This window comes from Ornithodoros turicata, chromosome 5 (assembly GCF_037126465.1).
Source record: "Ornithodoros turicata isolate Travis chromosome 5, ASM3712646v1, whole genome shotgun sequence".
Lineage (NCBI taxonomy): Eukaryota > Metazoa > Arthropoda > Arachnida > Ixodida > Argasidae > Ornithodoros > Ornithodoros turicata.
The window spans coordinates 12290958-12318499 of NC_088205.1; the positions used below are offsets into that span (position 1 = coordinate 12290958).

Below are 27542 nucleotides of genomic sequence, written 5' to 3' on the forward strand. Positions count from 1 at the left end.
GTATTTTGTCTCTCGGGTAAAACGTGTAGCATTCCGTCTGTTACGCCTCTTGAGAAATGCACGAGACTTTTGTTCCAAATGCGAACTATGTATTAATATGTATGTGTTGTAACGTGTATGGATATCCACGTGTATTATGTATGTGTGTATAGTAAAATGCGAAAACAGCGTTTGACAAAACTCAGAAATTTCGAAGCAGTAGCTTGGGGGCCATTTTCTACAAACTGAAGCTGATGAAGTACCCTCCAGAGTCCTCCAGATTCTGAGGAGCTTCTTTTTTGCATACTTGCACTGGCCGGTAGACCGTTACATTGACATCAGCGCGCACGGTACTGGGCCAGACAAACCCGTAGAGCTAGCATTTTAATTCATGACGGCTCATTTGCTAGGATAAGCCTGTCCATTCTGAGCCTTGTCGTGTGTTCACTTGTTCTGTCTATCGGAAATCCGGGATTCCTGCCGTACTTGTCCTTCGTAACTGTCACATTGGCATTTCTTTTTTCATACTTTAGTTAGTACTTTAGTTAGTTGCTAGCAGTTAGTAGCGAGTTTTAGTACCTCAGCACCCTGTGAAAACCACACGATACGAACGAAAACGATACGATAAAGGGTTCAAGTTCAAGCTTAGCAATGACTCGCTTCAAAAACACAGGGCGATTGGCCTACGAGGCCACGACTCCTCCGAGGACTAATGTTATTCGGAGCCGTTACCGTGAGCACCTTCCGATCTCCTAAAACTCGCTAATGTTTTGATGGTTGGTACAAGGATATGCGCGTGTCGATAATGCCATGGGTACGACGGGTACGATCTTGATGTTCATAGAAACTTCTCCTTTACGTCGTTGTGTCTCTCCACGTGATAATTTCTCCCGTACACGCTCCTACATGGAGAAATATATTGTCTCATTATTGCCTCTGTGACCACTGTAGTAGAAATCATCCCAAACTTTTATGATCCGAAACTGTGAAGTCATGGTTTCACCCCCTTTCGTTCCATTTCTGTATGCTCGTCTGCGTTTCATTTTCCCTTTGTCATAGGGCGCAGTATGTAGTCTGGCATTAAACTGCGAAATTTATTCGTAATGGAACAGTAAACAGCTCGCATTGCTTGCAGACGGATTTCGCCTCGCCTCCCTCATCTCGCAATGACAAGCAGCGCCAGTGCTCCTAGCTGCGGCAGATCTTGGCATCGCTCCTTCCCTCTCGGAGGGAGTGGGAGAGCGGTGAGTGAGCAACTACACACGCAAATAGGGTATACGGCAGATTCTTTCTTCAGGGCACCTCAGCAATGTGTGTCCTGCACTTGACGAGCATTGCTCGTCCTTTGTGTACTATCCCAGCGATGTTGAATTGTTCTCGGGCGGAACATTGCCGCACTGTGCCGTTATGAAAGGACGTCGGAGCTCTGGTGGGAGACGAGCAAAAACTTTGAGCAGAAACTCTGCTCGGGGTGGGCGGTTTGCAGCACTTCGCTGGATTCTGCTGTGAGCGCTCAAGATGATACTGAGGAAACCTGCAACGTTCTACTTCGTGCTCATCGCCGTCACAACTCCGTTTTTCACCATCTTCCTTATGATGCACAAGCCAGGTAAGCTTCCGGTAATCCATGCGGTAATCGCCGTTCAGTGTTGTCTGCAAATTTTGAGAGAGTTTTCGTGTCAGTTTAATCTACGCTAATTATAGCTGCAGCGCAATGATGAAGAAGAGAGAAGTGTGTTTTGACAGTCGTTTCCGCTTTGCCTTGCCCCGATGTCTTACCGAGAAACGTGTTTTTGCCTCCAAGTGGCGTTTTGTGGAATTGACATTTCGTGGACGTCTGCACCCGTGCAATGGCCTGCAGGGAACTTTGTCGGTTTGTCACAGCATGGTCTCGAATGTTCCCTCGTTGCACTTATCAGTGATCTCTATCGAAAGTGTCGGTTACACGGGGACCACGGGAACGAACCGACGGTGTGTCTCCGGAACAGATATTGCATTTGCATGCACCGATATCGGATAACGCCGTCTTGAACGGAATTCCATAGCCGATACCTATCGCAGGTGTGCCGTCAGCATGCCTGTAATCTTTGGCTGGGAAAAGCATATTGAGGACATGGTTTAGTCGATACTTTCTACATATTGATTACTGGCTTCGCGCTCGCATAAAATACTTCACACTTGACAGGGGGATGAAAAGAAGCTTTCGCCAGGAAACACCGAGGCACATTTTGAAACAGTTTACGCATATAATCGATTGAACTCTGCACGTGCATGATTGGATATTTCTTCGGAGACGTCGCTGCACCGGATGCTTCAACTACTGGGTATAATTGCGCACCAATTATATCTCTGGTACTTGGAAATCCGTCCTGATCGAGCTTCCTGTCTGAGATAAGACACTTCGTGATCGGAGCCTGCAAAAGTCTTCGGCAAAAAGTGAAAGATGTTAAAAATAAATCAGTTCGAGTATGCCCAAACATAATACTATATATTTTTATTGGCGCAGTCGAGTTGGGCAATACAGCGTCAATTTTTTTTACCATTGAAGTTTCAAAATTGCCCGTCGTTCGTGTATGCCAAAATCAAGGCCGCCGCCTGGCACGTGCGTGTACGTCACGTGTTCTGCACCGCAATCAGCAGTAAAACCTGGTGATGCATTTGTACTCTGAGATTAGATCAACCGCGACTGACTGGACATAGGAGAAACTCGCACGTGGTTTTCACTCGGCAGCGACCACCCGAGTCGTGGAGTGTGTCGTTTGCAGCTGTGCTTCCGTGAGAGAGGTCCGGCATATATCACATTGCATTGCTTACGTTTATGAAGGCAGTCTGCTCTCTCTTATGTCAGTCCCCACTTGAGTTTAATATGCAGGTATAATCGTTGCACGCTCCTGTATTGCTTATCAGCACTACAGGTCTTGCAGACCGGATATGGCTCTTGTAGATAAGCCACGCAACGGTTCAATTTACTGGACGTGGCTTCAGTAGAGACCCGACAAATGTGTGCGACTGAAAATTTTGCCTCCATGCTGTTTTTAATGATATTGGAGAACAGTAAAGAAAAATGACACGAAGAAACATATACGGGGTGTTTGCTCTAACGTGTCCAGAAATTTTATTTAAAGCGAGCGATAAAAGAGAAACAGCTGCTTGACTAAGAAACAGGTGCTACTAGTGAAGCAGTACCTGTTTCTTACTCAAGTAGTAGAAAAGTACCAATTCCTTTTCTTTTATCACTCGCTTTAAATATATAATTCCTGGACACGTTAGAGCAAACACCCTGTATACACATGCTCTAGTATAATGCGTTCCCAATATTCTGCGGATTATCATTACCATCTTTTGCGAGATACGTTTTTCGTTTCTTTTTTCTGTGTAGCAAAGCGCAGTACGAACTAGCGACATTTAGTGTGAACGAAGTCCAATTTCCAGCGTGACGTGGGTATAAAAACGGTATACTGGGCCCACGTAACGTAATATTGAATGTTGAGAATGGATTAATTCCAGAGCTGTGCTCATACGCTACTCTGGGGACGACATGCGACATTTGCCCTTTCTTGCTATACAAGTTCTTTGTGATTCAACTGGTGTCGCATATGTACGAGTATACCTTCGGGTCTACCTATATATAGCCAAGGACAGTTTCCATCAGCTCGCAGTATACTCGATGACTGCTGTGCCATCCACCAACGACTTGGGAGAATTTAAATCGCCAGGTGGCGGTGCTGCAGGTCCTTACATATCTTACTATAAATATACATACATCTTTTACTGTTAACGTCAATCCGTGTGCAGAATGTATCAGTGCTGTCTAATTGAGTGACGCGGTTACTGCAGCACGTGGTTTCTCGTGGTTGAGAGGCCGCTGCATTCGTGTTGGTGCGTCCATTTCAAAATTCCAATACTGTCGCGCTTTAACTCTTTGCCCATCAAAATACTTTCCCGTCTCCATTGCGGGGGGATAATCAGGCTTTTGTGTGCTTCCCAATATCTGCATCTTTTAAAACGATATCTGTCATCTGAGGACAATGTAATTTTAGAACAGCTTTCACTCGTTTACTAGTGATTTTTTTTTTACCTTATACCATCAATTCTTTTGACATGTCGTTCTACCTGTTCACCATTGTTATGGCCTAGTCGCTCACGCGCCATAAAACATCCACTCAACATCATCATCATCACTTAGACGTCACGGCATTGTGAAATAATACGCGGAACGAGAGGACCAGAGCTGTTCCCTAAAGTAAAAAATAAATAAATCAAAGAAATGTAAAACGTAGACGTCGTCGGTGTTCTAACAGTTTCACGAGCACTACAGACCAGTTGCGTGATAGGCCTCCTGTTCTTTTTGTCTTCTTCTTTTTTGACAACCGTAACGGAATTACGCGAGTTTAATTGATCAAAATTACCTCAAAATTAAAGCAAGCGCGACTTTATCATGTTTTAGCGCGCCAGGTGTAACTCTGAAGCTTCACAATGTGAAACAGAAGAATATTGGTGACTCGGTGACTCCCGCGCCTGGACGTATCAAAGTTCCGCCTCTTATTGTCATTAAATTCTTTGCCTAATGCAAAAATTGCTACTGACAGTGATGATTTGAAAGTTTACCGTAGGTTGCTCACTATAGAGCATTACCAGGGATGGACGCACACCCAGTGACACGACGTTATGGACAACGAATCACTCCAACTGACCTTAGACAACTAAGCAACGTACCTTTATAGTCCTACCTGTAGTCCTATGGTACCGTACAGTCCGGCGCAGTTTGATCTCAGGGATCCAGGCATTTGCTCACCGTCCGAAAGCTCAAGGCCGACAAATGCTCACCACGTTTTTTACGCTGCCTGATGGTTTCGTGAATTATGTGTCGTGTTTCGTGGCACAGTACAATAGAAAAATGTTTGTCGCAGGAGAACATGCTTTGTTGTGGCTGGGGGCATGACTAGTGGAAGACACAAAGTTTCCGCGTCATGTTTTCAGCCACGCGCAAGACTCAAGTTCCTATTGCTTTACTATACTTTACTAATACTTTACTATGAAGTAAACATCCCATGTCATCATCACTTCTTCATTTATTGTTGTTGTTGTTGTACTATTAAGTAAAGTATTTCGTACGTGTGCAGTTGGTAAAGGCGGAGCGTAAGTGAAATAATCGAGGGCATTTATTGGTCGTTCGCGTACTTCCAAAATATCTTAAATAGTTGCGAAGCAGACTGATTTAACTAGTGAAAGTTTCGCGTGCCTGACAAGTGCAAAAGCGTAATGTGTATCAATACTGCTTTTACGAAACGCTGCGAGGGCAATAGAGAGATTTAGTATACATCGTACGCTATCACCTTTGCGTACGTAAGGGATAGCGTTGGTGATTCTGCGCACTGCGCGAAGCTCTCTGTGGTATTGGCGAGGCATCGTTATGATGGCTCGAGGGGCTCGAGGAGCGTGGACATAAAAGTTAGGTAATGGAACGATGGAGTCAGGCTGCGTAACTGGGCTCTGTCCTGTACATTCGGTGTAAGACACCACACTCTCCTTCTGTTATGGCCGTGCGTGTTGAACCATCAACGCTGTACCTTACGTACGCAAAGACGATAGCGTACGATGTACTGAAACTCTAACATCAGGCAGTGGGCGCTAATGAAGTCGTTTGTGGCCTGTGTCTGTGGCTCCATTGTCGTTTCGTGAAAATTTGGAGCCGCGAAATCAGCCACGGTTACAAAGGGTCAAAACGATTGACAGCATCTAAGGTTGTCGTGCCTTGCGGAAAGAGCTGTTTTTTTAGCAGCTGTCGGACTATGCATTCCCATACCCACCACCACCACCAAGGGAAGACCGAAGCTGTTTTTTTAGCAGATGTCGGTCTATGCATACCCATACCCACCACCACCAAGGGAAGACCGAAGCTGTTTTTTAGCAGCTGTCGGACTATGCATACCCATACCCACCACCACCACCAAGGGAAGACCGAAGCTGTTTTTTTAGCAGCTGTCGGACTATGCATCCCATACCCACCACCACCACCACCAAGGCAAGACCGAAGCTGTTTTTTAGCAGCTGTCGGACTATACATTCCCATACCCACCACCACCAAGGGAAGACCGAAGCTGTTTTTTAGCAGCTGTCGGACTATGCATTCCCATACCCACCACCACCAAGGGAAGACCGAAGCTGTTTTTTTAGCAGCTGTCGGACTATGCATTCCCATACCCACCACCACCAAGGGAAGACCGAAGCTGTTTTTTTAGCAGCTGTCGGACTATGCATTCCCATACCCACCACCACCAAGGGAAGACCGAAGCTGTTTTTTAGGAGCTGTCGGACTATGCATTCCCATACCCACCACCACCAAGGGAAGACCGAAGCTGTTTTTCTAGCAGCTGTCGGGACTATGCATTCCCATACCCACCACCACCAAGGGAAGACCGAAGCTGTTTTTTAGCAGCTGTCGGACTATGCATTCCCATACCCACCACCACCAAGGGAAGACCGAAGCTGTTTTTTTAGCAGCTGTCGGACTATGCATTCCCATACCCACCACCACCAAGGGAAGACCGAAGCTGTTTTTTAGCAGCTGTCGGACTATGCATTCCCATACCCACCACCACCAAGGGAAGACCGAAGCTGTTTTTTAGCAGCTGTCGGACTATGCATTCCCATACCCACCACCACCAAGGGAAGACCGAAGCTGTTTTTTAGCAGCTGTCGGACTATGCATTCCCATACCCACCACCACCAAGGGAAGACCGAAGCTGTTTTTTAGCAGCTGTCGGACTATGCATTCCCATACCCACCACCACCAAGGGAAGACCGAAGCTGTTTTTTTAGCAGCTGTCGGACTATGCATTCCCATACCCACCACCACCAAGGGAAGACCGAAGCTGTTTTTTTAGCAGCTGTCGGACTATGCATTCCCATACCCACCACCACCAAGGGAAGACCGAAGCTGTTTTTTTAGCAGCTGTCGGACTATGCATTCCCATACCCACCACCACCAAGGGAAGACCGAAGCTGTTTTTTAGGAGCTGTCGGACTATGCATTCCCATACCCACCACCACCAAGGGAAGACCGAAGCTGTTTTTCTAGCAGCTGTCGGGACTATGCATTCCCATACCCACCACCACCAAGGGAAGACCGAAGCTGTTTTTTTAGCAGCTGTCGGACTATGCATTCCCATACCCACCACCCCCAAGGGAAGTCCGAAGCTGTTTTTTTTAGCAGCTGTCGGACTATGCATTCCTCTCTAAAATGTTCGAAAAAATAAAGTTGTGATTTGAAACAATGGTTATTATCATTCAATGTTTGAGACAGTGGAAAATAGCTGTGTCGCAAAATAGAACTGGGTGAGCAAATGGCCGGTAGATTGTTGAGCTAATACCTGGTGAGTGGTTGTCCGCTCCCCGATCTCTGATATCCTTGCGCCAGGAAATTTCCCAAATCAAATCAAATGAAGTACAGTGAAGTTTTATCGCGTTGGCTGTCCTTCTCTTCTTTCGTCGTGGATGCGCATTAGTTTCGCGTAGTCCGCGTTCCACCCCACTTCTGTTTTATTCAGCTGTTCTTTGAACCGGATATTTTGTCGCATTGATGGCACGAAAGGGTGACGCATAGTTCGCGCGAATGCGGCCTCTGTTTGCCTACGTGTTGCGCGGCGTAGACTGTGTGTGACCACACCTTTGACGAGCTGCTGCTGCTGTTCAAATAGGGAATTTATATGCGGTATTACTTTACACGGCCGTGTGGTCGATGGCTGGGAATCCGTACAATGGACGAGGCAAATGGACGCTCGCCTGATAGATGAATGAATGGCAGGAAATCGCTCGTATTTCAACAATCGGAGCATTCAGCGCGAACGAGGCCCCTTTCCAAAGTCTCGTTTAAAGCGGACGACAAAGGGCCTGTTCGTATAAGGGCCCAAAATGGAACGCGTCACATTTTGTCAAAACTGTATCGTGCATTAAAAAATGGAAAATGGTACACGAAAGTGGTGGTGTATTCGTCCGTGTCCGGACAGTGAAACATTAGCCACGGTGTGGAAAACGTTGGACCAGTTTTCCTATATAGCGGCCGTCGACGTGCGCAACATTTCCGTGATTCTTCTTCTGGTTTGGCAGCTTGCTATTATACGATGTCGCACAAAAGGTTGGTGAACTGCAAAGGAAAAGAACTTGCGTCGGTAGCGTCTTCTTGAAGGGTTCAGAACGGACAAAAAAATGACACGAAAACTTTCTGGAGATTCAGTATATGTACAAGCTTTCGCCTGGTGGACGTGGGCTATACGCCTCATCAGGTACACGAAGGAATGGTGCACTCACAGAAGAATGTACGGTTACAAGATTGGAGTTACAATACCGGAAGCAAGCTATAGTTGAACTGCAGAAAGAACGGAAAGCAAACGGAAAGGTATGGCAGTACTCTATACGGAAGATGAAAGCACTCTACGTGAACGACACGGTAGAGGAAGCTGCCGAATCAGGGGTCAGCCAGGTTAGGCAACATTGAAGTTTCGTGTGCAATAAAGGCTCACGTGGGCTAAACGCGCGAGCTTATTTGAGTTCGGAGCAATGAGACCAAACTCGTTCTTTTTTCTTTTTTTCCTTTAAATATGTCCCCGATGGCAACGGCATGTGAATGACACTGATGACCCTTGGCCGGGACTTCGTATACTAATAGTTGTGACGTGACTTTCGGAAATAGAACCGCGTCCGAGCAAATTAAACGCAGCGTTTTTCCTGCTCCGGGCGATGACGCGTTTATGAAAGCGTCTGCGCTTCCGGTCGATGAACACGCCATCTCTTTGTCACCCCCTAAACGAGCTTGCATTTAGGCACGCAAGGTTTATGAGCGCACTTTATTAATGTCCACAAAGGGCCGGTCTTCCGTACACGAGTCTATATATCGCAAATTACATTCGTCTCTCACTGCACGACATTCATGTCATAATTTTACTATCCCGCGCAATCAACTATTTAGCAGTGGCGGGGCCCACCATCGGCTATGCTGGCTCAGGTTTTCCCCAGGTTGTAAATATGGAAACCTGGAGGAAGGAAGAAGTGACGTGTAAACGGGTGGGGGGGTAAGCTTTCTTGGAGCCCTGTAAGGGTCACGTTACCCAAGCAAGTCAATGCGGATGCTCTACACACGCTACCTTGGTGGCCACCTCGACGCTCTACGATCACCGCTGTCCAAGAATTCCGAACCTATATGCTACCGCAAGGCAACTGTGAAACCTAAACTGGTAAGCGAGCTGTGACGTCACACGGCTTGCCTCCTCTCATTCCTGCCTCCGCGCGGTCGTCGAAGAAGCCAGACAGCGGCAGATATCGAACCCGTACCTCTTGATTAACGGTCAAGTGCGCTAACGAGAACGCCACAGTGGCACGGCTTACCGACGACTCGCCATGGGCCTCCTTTGATGCTGTCAGACTTCCAGCCTTAACCACGCATCGCGCGTTGACGTTGAAAATGCGCACGGTGACCGAATATCGGTGGGAGTGGCGAACTGAACGTTTAGCAGACGACACCATCGGCCCTGTCGTCTGCTACGGAATATCGGTTTAGTAGTGGATGAAAAGACATGACGTTGCGCGCTTGCGTGACGGGAGAAAGCTATGGCGTTTTTCGCATCTTCCGCTGAAATATTATGGGGAATGTCGCTCCTGAGAATACATGGTTAGTCTAATGGTTGTTCTTGCTATTAGTGCTCGGAAACAACGTTTGGTTGGTACTCCGCGAGTTCGAAAATACAACAGCGAACGAGAATTGCTTTGAAGCGCTTTGGATGCTTTGTTGTGCGCGCAGAGGTTTGGATGCAGACGACACTGAGTGCAGTGCTTCAGGGGTATAACTGCGAACTGAGCATACGACATAGAATGAGAACGAAAGTGCAAAAATGCAAACTCGTTTGCAAATTGCAAAATGCGTTTGGACATGAAAGAAGTTGATGAAACATTACGTGTCCTAATGACATTTTATTTCGAATTGTACGAAATCTGCGCCATCCTGTTCATGGCGTCTGATGCCGAGGCTTTGGCAGTTTCGAGGGTACACCGTAACTGTCTTGTGGGAACTGTTTCCCTTAAACCTCACCGCACGGTCTTGACAAAACAAAAAGAGCATGTTGGTTAAAAAGTAAACATAATGAACGAACGCAAAGAGACACGCTTGAACGCTGTCGCGTGTGTGTTCGCTCTGTGTGTTCCTTAGCGTTCGTTCATTGTTTACCTCAGTCTCGTTGCAAACGCCGTGTGGCTGACCGTCTTGCTAGTAGTTAATGGCCGTATGCACTCAAGGGGCCGGAAATGCGCCCGGCCATTAGGCACCCTGAGGCTTGTGTTTGTCAGTTTGTATGTTCCAAGCCTCAGAACAGTTACCTGCTTGCCATCGAGGTTTCTCCGTGCACAAGAATGTCCGATTTCTCCTGAAGTCGGCCCAAGATACGCGTACTAGCTCAGTGTCTCTCGCTCCTTCCGGCTGTCCTCTCTCGTCCTCTTTCTACGTCTGTACGTAGCACACGGCCACAATCGCTTGATGTTTCGAACGCGGAATGAAAAATCTGTTACAGTAGATGATGATATGAAGCATCGTTGACGTGTTCGAACGATCGATACCTGAAGAAGTGATGATGAAAAGCAAATATGTCTGGAGGAGTAGGAATTGCGACTGCAATACCCGGGATGCATATTCGCAAGAAGAAGAAAAAAATTCCGAGCTCTGGGCCCAGCCCTGGAGCGCTGGAGAGCTTCCAATCTCGCGGGTAAAAAAATCTGCGTCTTTTTATTATGCTCCTTTTCCTCTCTTTCTTTCTCTTTTCGGCTGTATCTTGCGCCGCTTGCCCTGCGTCTGAAGCAGAGCATTGGACCGGTGGTCTGCCTCCCACGCTGTAGCAGATGTTTTCCGTCAGCCAATAAAAGTGCTCGACGATCTGACGTCAGGACACGTCAGAAGGAATTGGGAGGGTTCTCTGCCACAGCCCTCACTCTTATAAACCAATTTTCTCGGTAAACGCACGCTTCCCAAAGGACATATTTTGCGTAACAGTTCCTGAAAGTAGTGTTGGCAGCATGTTCATAGTCACGCTGTAAAAAAATACATGTTCGGGGCGCCTTCCATGCTCATTTAAAAGACTCACCCAAGCAGTACAGTGTACTGAAAATGCGAGCGCATAGATGAAGACGGGTACATCGGGGTATTCTATTTTTCTTTTTTTGTTTCGCGAGCAGATTTCTGAAATGGAGGACCACGCTAATAAAACACATGCCAGCTACCCCTGTGCACTTGAATTTTGAGCGCAACGCGGTGATTGGACATTTACGCTCTGTCACCTATTGGTCAAGATATAGTGAACCGTAGTCAGGGTATTGCGATGCTTGTGCAGATGCCTGAAAAAATGACGTGTAGCTCGGGACAAGATTTTTATATTTTCGCTACACAATGTCCAAGAAGGCACATGAATTTTTGCGTTAGATTACCACAGTTGTGAAACAGGTGTGTTCATGAATTACTCGGAATTTTGCACTCCGCGCTGACACGATCACATTTCGACTACGAAGCAGGTGTTCCGTGGTATCGAAGTCGAGTGAACTGTTCCTGAGTGTAAAGGATTGAGTTGTGTTTGCATGACCATTATGAGAATTTGTATGAGAGAAGTATGTTATATTTGCCCAAATTGTAACATCTGGCATCATCCGCCCACGTCTGGTGTTGTTGGGGGATGTTTGCTCATTTTTCTAACGAGCCTGCGATGAAGGTTGCCCCGACTGGTAATGTCAGTGGGGAAAGGGAAAGGGAATGGCATCGTTGCAGGTGCAGGGGAGCTGGGGTCCTCCAGGCAACTCGATCCGTCGCGACGGCCATAAATCTGGGTTCTTGCGCCGGAGGCATGCACTGACCGAAGTTAGGTCGTGCACGGGTTGACACCTCGAAACGTTGGTCGTAAATCGCGTGGAGAGAGTGGGCAATCGGGCGGTTCTGGTCTGGACAAGTATTTAAACTGGGCCAACCATGAGCTGTAACCCTTTGAACCCAGGCCGCCCGATTGGAAGCCTTCAGCGGGGGTTGTGGCCCTATCTGTCACCCTTTTAAGCGGCCGCAGCGATGGAGAGAGGACTGGGAGCCGGACTTCGGAACATGTAACATCCAGTCCAGTGTGTAAATCTTGTAAATATCCCTATGTACCATAGTCCCGAGTGAATAAAGCCCGTATCACCGTCATCTGAGTCGGGCTTTGATCAGTGCCTACCGAGCAGATTCCGAATCATCCCTTCATCGAACTCGGAGCGGCGGAGAAGGATTTGGACACTTCGTGCACATCATCATCGCCCATCCGTCCCCCGCCACTCGGGACGAGAAGAACGGACAACAACAACTTCGAGTTCGAGTTTTTACTCTGAGCTCAGCACAGCGCGTCCGGACAATCATGCTGCATGAAACACATTACGTGAACGAAAACTACAAAAAAAGAAAAAGAAGGAAAGAGAGTCAAAGTGTGAGGAGACCTTTTTATGTGTCACTGTTGGCAGGTATAACGTCATTTAACTTTCGTAGTCTACTTATGTTGTTGTCTTCACTCTCCGCCAGATGGACACTTCACCGGGTTTATAGCCAGTGCCGTGTATGCCAAAGGGAGTCTGGCCATTAGGAGGAGCCTAAAAAAGAGGCTCGACCTGTCAATCAAACTTAGGCGCATTTCATTAGTTACTGTTTTCCATGGGAGCTGCCATGACACCAAATTTTCTCCAAAATGGAGGATGGTTCTTGGAACGGCGAAGCGGAGATTTCGTGACAAAAAAAAATTCACAGACTACTTTAATTTCATACTGTGAGTATATACCCTCATGTACGCATCAGCAAAATCAGCTTCAACTTTCGCTCGGCCATCATTATTTACGCGAAAATGGATGTTTCGTCGCTAACGTTAGGCCTAGTTAAGATCGTGATACCAAGAAAATAGCAAGAAGGACGACCCTTATACGTAGGATTTTGCATTATATAATTTCATTTAATTTATATATACATCATTGCTCATTTTTGATTCGGTCTACTTACATTACGTGGTTTAAAACTTCATAGCGGCAGTCGTCTGCTACGAAGAAGCGGTTGTACCGCTCTCCTGGCCAATCACTTCTGCCAGCAACCATTTCTGCAATTCTGAGCCTTCCCAACATGCCTCTCTCCATGCAGATGGCGTTGATAAAAGTGGGCGCAAAATCCGTCGTTTTGGTCTGTCACCAGTGATATCCGTTCCAATCCGAATCAATCGAGTTTCTCCAAAATGGTGGCACCCAGTAAATAAGGGTGAGGTATAAGTACTGGATGGATGTAAAATAGACAACAGTATTTCGACCTGTGATTGGCTAGATACCTTAAAAAGTGGGTGGAGCCCTCAGCACTGGGTTTAGCGCCATAAACAGTATTTTGGGCTCAGGGATTTGCGCAAGATTTGCATATCTGAGGTGGAGTGCGGGGGGGGGATGGGGGGGGGGGGACTGATATCTTTTGACTCTTCCGGCTTTGGGACGGTGTATGATATTCGGACTGTTAGGGGTGGGGGGGGGGGGATCTCTTGTCTAGCTGAGAACGACGACGACTTAGCGATGGGCGTTTTGCATGTAGTGTTTATCTCTCATCAGCAGTTTCCTAAAATGCCAGTTCGCTTACGTATGATCTTTTCTTGTCCGCGTATATACCCCAATATGTTTGCTCTGTAAAAAGGGAAAGTGCTCGGCAAACAACATCAACAGTCGATCATCCGGGCTTCGCGTGACCTACCGCTCTCTCAGACCGTTATCATCGATCAGCGGTAGAGCTGATATCGAGAATAGCTGCATTGAAGTCGGGCGATCGTGCGATAGTGGAAAAAGCTGTTTTAGACGTCCGATTTTGTAAGGACGGGATTTTTGAATTCCTGATAGCAAAACATTGCGAAACTATATATTTCTTTCTTTGCGTCAAGAATGACCTGGTGTGTCCTTATTGTTTGTTTGTTTGTTTACTTGTTTGATTGATTGATTTCGTATTAGCACGGCGAAGCGACATGTGGTTACGAGTAGGGAGTGACTTTTTCGGGTTAAATGCCTTTCTCAGATTCGGGGGGTAAAAATCGGGCGCTATTTTTAAATCTGTAATTTGGGGAGAAATCGGGCGACAGTTGTACCTTCGGGTGTTATCGGGTGTTTTTGTTTCTCCTCTTGTCTATTAAGTCTCTTCCTAATCTCTATTTTTTGTTCTTTTGTTGTTATTTTTGCGAGATCGGGACCTTCCAGCGGTTATCCCCGAAGGCATATACAGTGTTGACACACCTGGGTGTATTGCTTGGAGAGTAAGTGACCCATTCTTACATGCGTTACACGTGGCGACCTTTGTTCGTCTTCAGTGGAAACGTCACTTGAGGATTTCATAGTGACTGGAATTCGGGGAGAAATCGGGTTTAACCCGAATTGGTCGGAGGTCAGTTCGGGGGGGAATAACAGGGCGGAACCGGGTTTAACCCGAAAAAGTCACTCCTTAGTTATGAGCGGCGCACAGGCCCGTTGGTGGGAGGAATGGGACACAGGCGCGGGTGAGTTGGTACGCTGGCTGTGTGCATGTCTGATTGTTTTCCTCAGACGCTTTATGACAAATATCGGCACAGTTCCATGTGAAGTCTGCCCAGGACGCACGCCCACCCCCTCCCCGTATAACATGGCGCAACGCCGGTAGGCAGAGCGCTCGGAAATAGCGCATCACCACCGGTTAGTATGCGTCGTGGACCCACTTCGCTGGAACTGTGCGGAAATCCGTCTGAGAAGTCTGCCGCAGAGCCTGGGGAGAACGTCAGAGAGCACTGCCGGAAGTGGTATTCACGTGCAGTGATAGATATTCTGTAAACGCTCGAGTAAAAAGTTTGTGTCAGACGAAGTTTAGATCTAGAAGCCTGTAACGTTGTGCTAGTGTTTATTCTCTTCTTTCTTTTTGTTTCTCTTTTCTTTCTTTCTGTTTCTCTTTTCTTTCTTTTTGTTTCTCTTTTCTTTCTTTTTGTTTCTCTTTTCTTTCTTTCTGTTTCTCTTTTCTTTCTTTCTGTTTCTCCTTTCTTTCCTTTCGTTTCTCTTTTCTTTTCTTTTCCTTTCCTTTCTTTTTGCTTCTTGTTTTCTTTTCCTTTCCTTTCTTTTTGCTTCTTGTTTTCTTTCCCTTTTCTTTCTTTTTGCTTCTTGTTTTCTTCCCTTTTCTTTCTTTTTGTTTCTTTTCTTTTCCTTCCCTTTCGTTCTGTTTCTTGTTTTCTTTCCCTTTCCTTTCTTTCTGTTGCTTTTTGTTTTTCTTTCTTTCCTCTGTTTCGATCCCCCTTTTCGTTTGCCCCTTCCCCCTTTTTTTTTTCGGAATAGCAAGCCGGCTCTTTGCCTGGCTAACCTTTCCTTTCTTTTTTTCTTAATAAACATATCCCCCCCCCCCTAGAAGCTCCATAAGCATAATAATTCAAAAGCAACGTCTAAAACTCTTTTGGCAACGTTTAAGTAATGATGAGCCTAATACGATCGTGCAAGCGACCTGATGTAAACTTGACGTATAAGCAGTTTGGCTCGATATGTCGCCTGCGTTAAATAATGGGTGACACGCTCAATAATTTAACCCGTGCTCATGTCCGGGTACACTGCGCACCAGGCATTCTCAACGTATTACGTCACCACTGCTGGTGCTGAACTCACTAGATAGTAGATAGCCTCACCTACACTCTAAACCTGGTACTTTCTATAGGGTAAAAATTTCAAAAATTTTACCCTCTATTTCAGAAGTTACCTTGTAATCTATGGGCAATACCCTCTATAAACGTTACACAGATCACCTATAAATAAAGGTTTCTGTCTCCTAACCGCCACACCGACGTAAAAGTTAGTTTCGCCAGGCATGGCTGTCTCTAAGATGCTCGCCTCTTCACAGACGCTACAGAACAAATGGTGCTCAAGATGAGCTCTCATCAGTGCAGAACGCATACTGTCATTCGGAACATATAGCTATAATATACGTAATTCATCTAAGGGCTTCCAGTGACGAAAAGTGAGTGGTCACTACATGTACAGATTCACATGCACAACAAATGAAAGAAATAATTGCAACTGGAGCATATGTATTAGTATTTAATTGGCAAACCTGAAATTACAGCTGAGGCAAGAGCGCGAGGACGTACGTCACGATACCGACACTTCAGCTGTGGTGAACGACATTCAGTTTCAAGGAGATATACTCTTTGCAGTCCTCACGTTGTCGCAACTTCCTCTCCAGTACGCCGAAAACATTTCTATTCCTTTCTGATATGTCAGAATGACACATCAGCGACGCGGCTATGGTTTATCAGAAGCACACGAAGAAGTAAAACACAAGGATGACAAAGGACTAAGCAAATAACGGACGTAAGACACACACGTACACACTGTGTTGAACCGTTCAACCGTGTTAGAGAGACAGACTGTGCTGTGATTAGTGTTCCTAGATTGTTCAGAAAAAACGTTACCACGTAAACTTTGTAGTGAACATACCGTAGAAATACCCTGATAAAGTTCCGTCACTTTACCCTTTTGCATTCTTCACAATTCTGAACACGATCCGCAGTTCGCACAGACGCAGAAACACAATAACGTAACGCACACTGATCCGACACTCTCGTACTGAGTGATTCAAGGTGCGGCTTGAACGAGAACACAGTGACTTTTGAGCAGTACCTTTTATACAGGTTACCTTGCAAAGAAACAAGAAAAACAAAGGAAATTCAAACGCGGAATTCATTTAGAAGTTACAACGTTCCTGTAAAGGGTACATTTATAAGTTACGACGATTGGATTGAACACTGAAGTAACCGCTATTGCCCCTCCAGTGTCACGTTACAAGTCGTGTTTAACCTCTAAATAGAGGTATCGAACGTGTAACCTCTACGATATTTGGAAATCTCCGTCTATATAAAGGTTACACATTGCTAAGAGTTACAATAAAGGGTACCGAGTTAAGAGTGTAGGGGCAGGGGCCGATTCAGACCCTCGGTTTGGGGGGGGGGGGCGGTTTCTTTGTCGGAACGCGGAGTGGGGGAGGGGGAGAGGGAAATTCAATGTATAAACGTTGGCTGACGTTTGCTGACGTTGGCGGATCCGCCACTGCCTAGGGGAGGCAGTCTACTATCTAGCGAGGTCTGCTTTGTTCATCTGATAAATGAGTGAAATAAGCTCCCGAAAACATGGTAACGATTTCGGATAAAAGAGAATTTGAAACAGATTTTCTATCCTAGAGCTTAGTTATGGTGATCTAGAATGAACCACCATAGCTTAGTTGTGTGTGTGGTCCTATTTTTGTATCACCATAGCTTAGTTGTGAATAGCTATGAATCACCATAGCTTAGTTGTGTGTGTGGTCCTATTTTTGCTCGTATTCCCTCCGGCATTTCGCTCTTGCCATCTTCAGAAAGACACGTGTCCCGAAACGCAGTTTTTTAGTGCGGTTCCGTCAAGGAAATTGCATTTTCTTCATGCCTGTGGTAGTGCGTGCAGTACAAATAAAATTTGGTACGCGTATGGGGCACCTTCGTATCAAAGCGGTTCTGTTCGTAGTCGGGGTCACCAAGAGTAGGTGATATTCCGGTAAATCACGCGGCAGCTCAGATCGGCAGTGATGCAATATCCCGAAGGGCGCAGGTTTAAACGCAGGTGTACAGAGGTCAGGCCTACAAATTGACATGTTGTTAAAAGGTTTTGTCAGGTTTAAGCAACAGGTTTACAAATGTCACTTTTAGGAAGGTCGACCAGGCCGTACAAATTGACAAGTTGTTAGGTGTTACCAGCTCTAAACGACGGGTTTACAAATGTCAGCTTGACAAATTGTTACACAACAGGTGGGTTCTCACTATAAGGTTTACTCACATGACGTCATCCGTAAGAGAGCGCCACTGTCGCTAGCAGATTTGCCGCCTTAACGTACCGGTAGGTCGGTATATATATAGGTTGACTGTCCCGGCCTTCATCCACAACGCATTCACTCTATACGTTTGGTGTTTCGAAGTTATTCTTCGGTGTGTATATTATTTATACCGTATCCAAGTAGTTTCCATGTTTTCAACGTTAATAATCCTCATTTGCATATAGATATAGCGATATATCTGTGATATAGAATATCGCAGCGAAGGAACCAAATTTTGAGGGACCTACACCAATGCGGCGACTTCGCCTTTTCGAAGGTATAGTGCCCTCTGGACGTCAGTGAATAAACTCTATATGCTGACGTGACGAACGCAAGCCGTCGCACAAATGAACCCATCGCAAGAACATAAAGTGCGAAACTTTGTAGTTCGAATTCGTACAGCCACAAGTGTTCGTTACGTCTTCGTGATCATGCTCGTTTCATCTTATGTCGGGTATGTCAGATCTTTGCTCTTCTTGCTACAAGCTTGGTCCTCCTGATGTTCTGTATGGTTCTACACACATATACTACAGCGCACAGCACGCTATACTGCTACTACGCAACATACAACATAGCGAAACACTATTGGAAGCACTTGGGCAAGCACTATTGGAAAATTCCGTCCTCACGTAGAGCGTATCAGTCGTTATCTCATATCTCGAAGCCTCATGAAGTGGCAGTGAAGTGCAATAGAAGATTGCGCAATGCAAGATTCCGTTACCCTTCAGAGACCTTCGTTTGAGCGACGTGACGTAACAAGTGACGTTACCCGTGAATTCTCACGAGCGACATTCCCTAACCTATACTCCAGTGGGGACGATGCGACAAACGTCATAGCTTTTTGCTGCCACGTGAACGCGAATGCTCAACGTCACGTCTTTTCGTGCTCCTCGAACCACAGGGAGTATCAAGTTATCAACACCACCTAGAGACCCAGAGCAACACTACCTAGATAGAAAAAGCCTGCGCATTGCCTCCTCTCCCTCCTTCGCTACGTATATATATATATATATATATATATATATATATATATATATATATATATATATATATATATATATATATATGTTTACAATTTGATCGTACCCTCCCAGCCAAGGACAGCTGTTTCGGTCTACTTGGACCTCGTCAGCCTGGCGCAGGGAAGTGACACGATCCTGGATCGGCGCAACAGTGCATCTCGGCGAGACGTCAATGTTCCAGGGTGACGGCGTCACCTGTGGAGGCCGCAGTGCAAGCCAGCAAGTACATATACAAAGGAAAAATAGCCGAAGCTCTGTAGCTGCACGTTGAGCACATGTTTACAATTTGATCGTGCCCTCCCAGCCAAGGACAGCTGTTTCGGTCTACTTGGACCTCGTCAGCCTGGCGCAGGGAAGTGACACGATCCTGGATCGGCGCAACAGTGCATCTCGGCGAGACGTCAATGTTCCAGGGTGACGGCGTCACCTGTGGAGGCCGCAGTGCAAGCCAGCAAGTACATATACAAAGGAAAAATAGCCGAAGCTCTGTAGCTGCACGTTGAGCACATGTTTACAATTTGATCGTGCCCTCCCAGCCAAGGACAGCTGTTTCGGTCTACTTGGACCTCGTCAGCCTGGCGCAGGGAAGTGACACGATCCTGGATCGGCGCAACAGTGCATCTCGGCGAGACGTCAATGTTCCAGGGTGACGGCGTCACCTGTGGAGGCCGCAGTGCAAGCCAGCAAGTACATATACAAAGGAAAAATAGCCGAAGCTCTGTAGCTGCACGTTGAGCACATGTTTACAATTTGATCGTGCCCTCCCAGCCAAGGACAGCTGTTTCGGTCTACTTGGACCTCGTCAGCCTGGCGCAGGGAAGTGACACGATCCTGGATCGGCGCAACAGTGCATCTCGGCGAGACGTCAATGTTCCAGGGTGACGGCGTCACCTGTGGAGGCCGCAGTGCAAGCCAGCAAGTACATATACAAAGGAAAAATAGCCGAAGCTCTGTAGCTGCACGTTGAGCACATGTTTACAATTTGATCGTGCCCTCCCAGCCAAGGACAGCTGTTTCGGTCTACTTGGACCTCGTCAGCCTGGCGCAGGGAAGTGACACGATCCTGGATCGGCGCAACAGTGCATCTCGGCGAGACGTCAATGTTCCAGGGTGACGGCGTCACCTGTGGAGGCCGCAGTGCAAGCCAGCAAGTACATATACAAAGGAAAAATAGCCGAAGCTCTGTAGCTGCACGTTGAGCACATGTTTACAATTTGATCGTGCCCTCCCAGCCAAGGACAGCTGTTTCGGTCTACTTGGACCTCGTCAGCCTGGCGCAGGGAAGTGACACGATCCTGGATCGGCGCAACAGTGCATCTCGGCGAGACGTCAATGTTCCAGGGTGACGGCGTCACCTGTGGGGGCCGCAGTGCAAGCCAGCAAGTACATATACAAAGGAAAAATAGCCGAAGCTCTGTAGCTGCACGTTGAGCACATGTTTACAATTTGATCGTGCCCTCCCAGCCAAGGACAGCTGTTTCTTATATGTTTCTATGTTTATATGACAGATGTTTCTTTTATATATATATATATACAGGGTGTCCACGCTAAGTGTGAACAGATTTTTAAAAAATATATATAACACTTTTTCCAAGATGAAATCAATTGCAATATAGCATATGCTGAAGGGCACTCCCTAGCAGGGCATTAGCAAGGTCCAAAGGCAATGTCTTAATTAACTTTCATTAATTAACTTTTTAATTATAAAAGCTACGAAGTTGTCCCAATGAGAACATCTGTTCCTTTCGGTCACCTGATATCGTAGCCGTTTTCAGAACAAAAATCCGTTCGATAGATCGCCCGCAAAAAATTCGTGAAGGAACGCCGTTTTTTTCTTTATTTTGTTCATTGCGCTTCTCAGAAGACGCGTATTTCCTTCATCCCCAGCGGGTTATATATATTTTTAAAAAATCTGTTCACACTTAGCGTGGACACCCTGTATATATATAGTCAGAATTCGTCTGCTACTGCGATTCACTGTTCTGCGAATTCCAGAAACCACAAATGGTTGCAGCTCACCTGGAACCTGCAGACCTAAATATTTAGACAAAACGTGCAAGACGCTTTCCAGAATATCACTTTTGAGAAAGATTGAGACCGTTTTGCGTTTTATTTCCAAGTTTTTCCATTTAGTACGCGGGGACGTTCAATCACAACTCGCGGACGACAGTGGTTCCTCTCCATGGCCACGACCGCTGAAAGCACGTTCATTATTGGCTACGGCCGTCGAAAACACGATCCTGATTGGCTGACTGTTAATTGTTACGTCAAGTCGATGAGCGCGCAGGCTTTCTGTATCTAGGTGGTGTTGCCCAGAGACCTTCGTTTGAGAGACGTGACGTAACAAGTAAGTAACACCAATAGCAACGTTGCTTTCAACGGCCGTAGCTATGGAAACTAGCAGCCATCATGGGCTGCCACTGATAGCCACTGAAAGCGTGCAAAGCATGATAGTCTGCGGTGATTGGCTGACGTCTTGGCTGGCTGCTGCGATTGTCAGGCTTTATATGTCGATGTGTGGCGTTGGGAACAACCATCGGCTCATCAACACGATATTCCGTAGCAGACGACAGGGCCGATGGTGTCGTTTGCTATCTGCGCCGCTCCCGATGTTCGGGTGCCGTGGGAATGCTCAACAAGACGTGGCGCGAAGCAACTGTGGCTACGAGCGGCGTAAAGACATGGATAGATGGAGAGAGGACAACAAGGAGTAGCGGACAGGGGGGTTAGTATGCGTCCTGGGCCGACTTCATGGGGAACTGTGCCGACATTAGTCTGAAAAGTCCCATGTTTGGTGCTTCATGTTAAATATCTCAACACTGTCGTGAAATGTTTCAGTTGCTAACAGGCTACGAATGGATTTTATATTCGGACGATTTGGACATGCGCATTTATTTTGCGCATGTCATTATCAGCTGCAGCTTAATTGAGTATCTTTGGGGAACGTGCTCTCGTTAGTTGGCCTTGTCCAGAGTATTGCGATACGTAGCACCAAAATACAAACAAAGATTAACTTGTGTTTCGTTGTTGTCTTTCCTCAGTCTCAAGGAAAGGACACCTAAGTAGACCATCCTTATAGCGAAGTCAACGCGACCGGGTAAAAATTTGATATAAGCGGGAATGCTACGGATATACAACGGGGGTAGTTACGAAAGTGCGCGGAAACTCCACGGGAGCCTTGAAACATGTATGCTCGAGTAAACTAAGCAACGAAAACTTAGATGGGTAACATATCGGCAACCTTTTTGCTTTGGTGCAAAGGAAGACGTAAGTTGAGTTTGCAATGGGGTTTTGTCCTGCTCCACACGCCTTCAATAACATGCCATTGTGCTTCTGAAAGCGTTCAAACCCCCCGTTACCCCACTTGTTGCTGTGGCTTGTTAAGTTACAAATCCAGCTGCTCTGCTTTTGCTGTCAATGCGGGTCCATGTATGGGCACGTTTCGGTAATTTTTGAACCACTCGAGAACTGCGATTTCGACTATACAGTGTGACTCTAGGTCGTTGTTTGTGCAAGCTTTCGCCGGCTCGCCCCTTCCGACTATTCGGAATCCTCTGGCTGTACACTTCGAATAAACAAAAGCCACTCCGTTGCGGGTTTACTGTGATTCAAATCTCACCAGCTCGCTTGCCTCCTCCGGTCGTCATGAAGCAAGAACAATCTCACGTTCCGCACGTAGAAAATGCACTCACCCGGGGACAAAGCCGTTTACAGCGTTCAGAGAAAAGTTCAAGTAAGATAGTTCTTTCACGCCACCGCTAACAGAAGGTCACATTTCCCACTTGCCGTAAACGGGTTACAGAACAAGAAGCAAAAAAAAAAAAAAAAAGCATTCGACGTCGTCACACCGTAACACGGAACCGAACGCGCCAATTACGTTAACGGGAAACTTGCGAGACCTTTTGAAATTATTGATGTCTATGTCGACTGGTCGGAGCGTGGCGACCACACGTTTATGAATGAGTAATAAACGGCACCAAGTCCGCAAATATCGAACTGTTTTATCCACTACAACGTTAAATATCGAAGCGCACAGAGATTCGTGGATGATTCAGCCGTAAAAAAAGTGTTGGTGGGCAACAACAGCAATAAATGATGACGATGAGATGGGGTGTTTCACCGCGGTGGTGCGGTACCCTACCCCATTGCACAGGAACATTATGTGAAGATGATGAAGGAAGGATGAAAACACAAGAAAGAACTAAAGCGTCTGGAGCAATCCAGTGGATCATAGAGACATGTATCGAGGGAACCTGTAGCGCATGTAGGAAGAGAGTTTTGCTTACACTGGGAGATGTTGAAGAGCGCGGGAGATTACACAGGCACACACAGGACGTGTCTGTTTATCGTTCTGCGCTGCACGGAAGCATGTACGAGTGATCATGCCTTTTGCGGTCTCCTTGCAGTGCTGTTGCATGAAATAACCGTCAACATATATGTAACAAAAATGTTGACCTCGTCGGCATTCTCTGTGGTTGTTGAATAACGTGCTTATTGAGATTCGTCGCTCGTGCTCGGATTTGCTCGCTTTGTATACTAAAGTCTTTGTGGTGCCGGTGTCCAAGGGTTGGCAGTCCACCATCCGCCGGCGTGAAGTGGTGTCAAAAAGACACCTTTAAGTCAAGAAACAGACCCTTTAGGACGGCAGAAGAGAGATGGATAATCGAGAATACCCCGACAACACCGAATATCCTCTTCATGTACGAATAATGTCCTATCGAATTCGTACGTCCGATGGATATCCTCAGAACATCCATCGGACGTACGAATCCGATAGGACATTATTCGTACATTCAGAGGATATTCGGTATTGTTGCGGTACGGGGGGGGGGTCCCTCCGGAGCAGAAAAGTAGACGCCGGCACTGCTTTGAAGGCATCTGACGCACTGTAGTCCCAACTCGGTCCCCACTTTTGCGTCAATTCCGTTAAGCATACTATAACGTCAGGGTAGTCAGACTACTTGAATCCAGTTCACTGTGAAGCTTTGTGAAGGAGGGGGATCGTTCGTATAGGGCCAACTTCGCAGAGCACCGTGCGAACAGTTGCCTTAGAGTGTCCGAGGAAGACCCGGCAAAAGACCCAGACAAGCATCGCCGCGGTACCGAGATTCGAACCTGGCTCGGGAAGAAGCAGTCACGTACGTGCTGTGCTATGTTGACGTCCTATCCATATACTGCATGATCGAACACCGTGCGTGTGGCAAGCTACGCAGCGTACTTCTTTCCGCTCTTCGTGATAGGCCACACCTGAACGATTCTCTACGTGCTTTTCTCGGCAGACACGGTTCCTATAAAAAACTCACGCTGTTGACCGGCATACGGAAAGACGTTATATCCATTAGCAGCATGTGCAAGGCATGGATGGTTGGTCAACTGTTTCGAGTGGTCCGTGCCAATCCAGAACCGTTTGTAGAGCTCCGCACCCCCTTTTGTACCCGTGCGGAATAACAAAGGGGAATTCCAAGGTGGATAGTATACAGGTGTCATCTCATCAGGGGTTGCTGTCCCAGATTGTCTGCGTTTGAGGCGGTATAATTCCAGGCGGAACAGCTCGATGATTCGAACGTCCAACCAAACCGGTACACGCATGCACGTCTTTTGTTTTTTTAGAGCGAATGCTCGATGGCCTGTTTTGAGCGAAAGCAGTACTGGGGGATCCAGTCCGAGTATTATAAAGAGAAAGCCAGCGTGCGATTCTTTTTGTTTTCCACTGGCTGCTGCCGCTGGATTTTCGTTTCCGCCATAAATAATACATGAAAAGACCTATCGATTTGCAGGGACGTCGTCGCAACTAATTACAGAATGCGGTTGGCGTGTAGAAGCTAATTCCATCGTACATTGTCCATGATGTTCCTGGAGAGACAGAGGACATGTTTGTTTTGCCAAACTGCATGCGTCGTCTACATACGGATATTTTTGTGTAATCCCCGAAACTGCATGGCGGTGCCCTTTTAACACATTACGATTCCTTCTCTATTATTGATACGTGAATAAATAAGCTTTCACACATCAGGGGTTCAATGGCGGCATCATACCATGGGGTAGTTGTCCGTTACGAAAAACGACCCATCCCTAATACATTATTATCTATTCTCCTCTGCCAACTACCTGTAGAGGCGCTCGCGTCGTCTTCAAAATGGCGCAGAAAAGAATGATTGCCGATGAATAAATCAACCTGCTCCATGCCTTCTTCCACGAGACACGCTTCAATAATTGTACAAATAACATATCTCGCGTGTCTTTCCCCGCTGTCTTCGTTCACGCCAGCTCCTGCGATAGTATCTTTTTCCTCTTCCCGTTCTGGACATTGAATACTCTTCTCCGCAGTATTTTTGCACTGCGGAATTGAGCAGTGCTGTTGCTGTTTGAGTTCTGGAAACCGGGAAGCTCCACCGCACGCGAAGGGAGGTTGCGGCAGTTTCGGGTCAGCGCGAAACATACCGGTCATCTGCTGTTACTATCATTCATTGAGTGCTTCTGCTGGGGTCGCCTTGGACGGTCTCGTTCCTTCATGTTTCTTCCTGTTTTCTTTCAATTTTTTTCCTCCTCTTTCTCGGCGTTAATGTGACGTAAGGGCGGACTATAAAGAATGCTTATTTTATCTCGTATTCTAAATCAACCTCAATCGCAGACTCAGGGCGCAAAATATAAATGCTATCCGGGAAGGGGTGGTTTCGGATTCTCCAAGAGTCGGTGACGTCACAGTGGAGCTCTGCCGTCCGCCTCTAGCAACAGCGCGCGTTCTGGCTCTCCGCCCCATGTTGGAAGACTGTGAGCAGCAGCTGTGCTAATTCGCCTTGGAGGAGCAGTGTTGCCAGACGCATTGGTAATTTTGGGTAGACCCCATGACGTCATACTTTTCAAAACCAGAAATCAATTTTACGATATATTTTGGGAAAATACAGTGTGCGACTCTTGGATTGGAATATGGTTGCTCTCGAAAGTGAACGGCCAGTAGAGTAAAGTCCACCTAGGGTCCCTTTTGATGCAGGACAGACTTCAGGGTAGTTACAGGTAAAAAAAAAAAGAAATAAAGAAGATAGATGGAGAGAGAGAATAGGCCTGTTGCGCTCAAGTTTGCGCGGCGACGCGAGCGCCAATCGGGACCCAAGCGGGAGCGGGAGCAGTGACTGGTCCGCACAGCGAGGCAGCCAAGCGTGTATCGTGGTATCGTGGTTAAATATGCCGCCTTTCAGATTGCCAACGCACGGCAAACCACAACTCAAATCGGGAACATAGTACCGTTGCGTCGTTGGCTACCATAACAGATTCCGAAACGTCAAAGGTAGCGTTCCAAAAATGAAGTCTCATCGCTTGCTCGGAAAACCTTGGGAGACAGAAAGGCGGAAAGCGTCTGTACACCGTAAAAACGCCGCGAAGTTTCCGCTCCGCATTTCACCTGGAGATAATATAGAGTTAAACAGCTGCTAAACAGTTATTTCTTGCTAACATACCGCATGCAGGTTAGAGGGAAATATGAAAGGCTTACTGTGGGCGTCGACTTCCGCCGGTTGTTCTTACTGCTATGTTCGAGGGTCTTCGTGCAGTCTGATGTTTACTTCGAAAAATGCGATGACCTTACTTATGTTCTCCAGGAGACATGCCGCTATGAGGCTACCCCCTGGCATTTTTGTTGGACTGCCATAATGAAACACCGTGCGTGTCTCTCTCATGACCTTTAGGAGATCAAATAGCCTCTCTGTTTGCTCTCCCGTAACTACATTGTGGAAAGTGCCGTTCAAAACCTCTTTACAGTCCTACTGTAAGGCCCCCTCTGTTCAGACTCAGTGACCTCAGCGAGTGGACAAACTATGCCTGGGTACGTGTGAAGGATATAACCAGGCAGCTTTCTTTTTGCAGCGGGGAGACATGTGGTTGATGTACCTGTACTGGTAAACATTACACAAACAAGGAGAAATATATCAGATGCAAGCTGTTTATTACCAAGAGCAATAAAGCATTGTTTTTGAGGCACCGTACACGGTACAATACTGTTTGATGAAACATATAAAATATTGAGGAATTACCATTAACAGAATAGCCAACGATCAACGATGCAGCTGAGTACAGCAACAGCATTCAGTAGAGAAATATCATTGGCAAATGATCAACGATGCAGCAGAGATGACTGTAGCCTCATCAGCTCTAAAAATACAATATGAAAGGTCTGCACCCGAGCTTCTGCCTAAAGGAATGCACACTGTCCACATTATACAGGGTGTGTGCAGAAAAACATGACCCCCGTTTTTACATGTAACTCGTCTAATTAGACGAGGAACTTCCGGTGGCGCACGACGGCGTATTTATGCGTGCGAAAGCTACAAAAAAATCCTGGAAGCCATACTCAGTGTAAAAAAATAAACAGAGCGCGAAAACATGGGCTTCCATGCATTAGAATAGGGCGGTCATGACAGTGCATGGTAGTGTATTTCGGTCTCATGAGAGTTATGAGAGTTATGTGCAGGCACCGCTAGGGGTACTGCCGATGAGCATCCATGTGGGACATCGTTTCGATTTATGTACCGATAGCTCCCCTAGCGGTACTTGAACACAACTCTCCTACGTGCACCGTGTTGCCCTTTCACATACACCCTGTTGTCCACCATGTTGCCCTATTCTGATGCACGGAAGCC

The 27542-nt window shown here is 46.7% G+C and overlaps 1 protein-coding gene across 1 annotated transcript in view; it reads left to right on the forward strand.

Moving 5' to 3' along the window:
• Positions 1 to 1196: 1196 nt before the first annotated feature.
• Positions 1197 to 27542, forward strand: part of LOC135394030 (alpha-1,3-mannosyl-glycoprotein 4-beta-N-acetylglucosaminyltransferase B-like) — a 44260-nt gene continuing 17914 nt past the window's right edge. Inside the window, exon 1 of the mRNA XM_064624458.1 lies at positions 1197 to 1588. Within this exon, the coding sequence (XP_064480528.1) occupies positions 1498 to 1588 (91 nt within the window). The 5' untranslated portion in view covers positions 1197 to 1497. The remainder of the gene's footprint in view (positions 1589 to 27542) is intronic.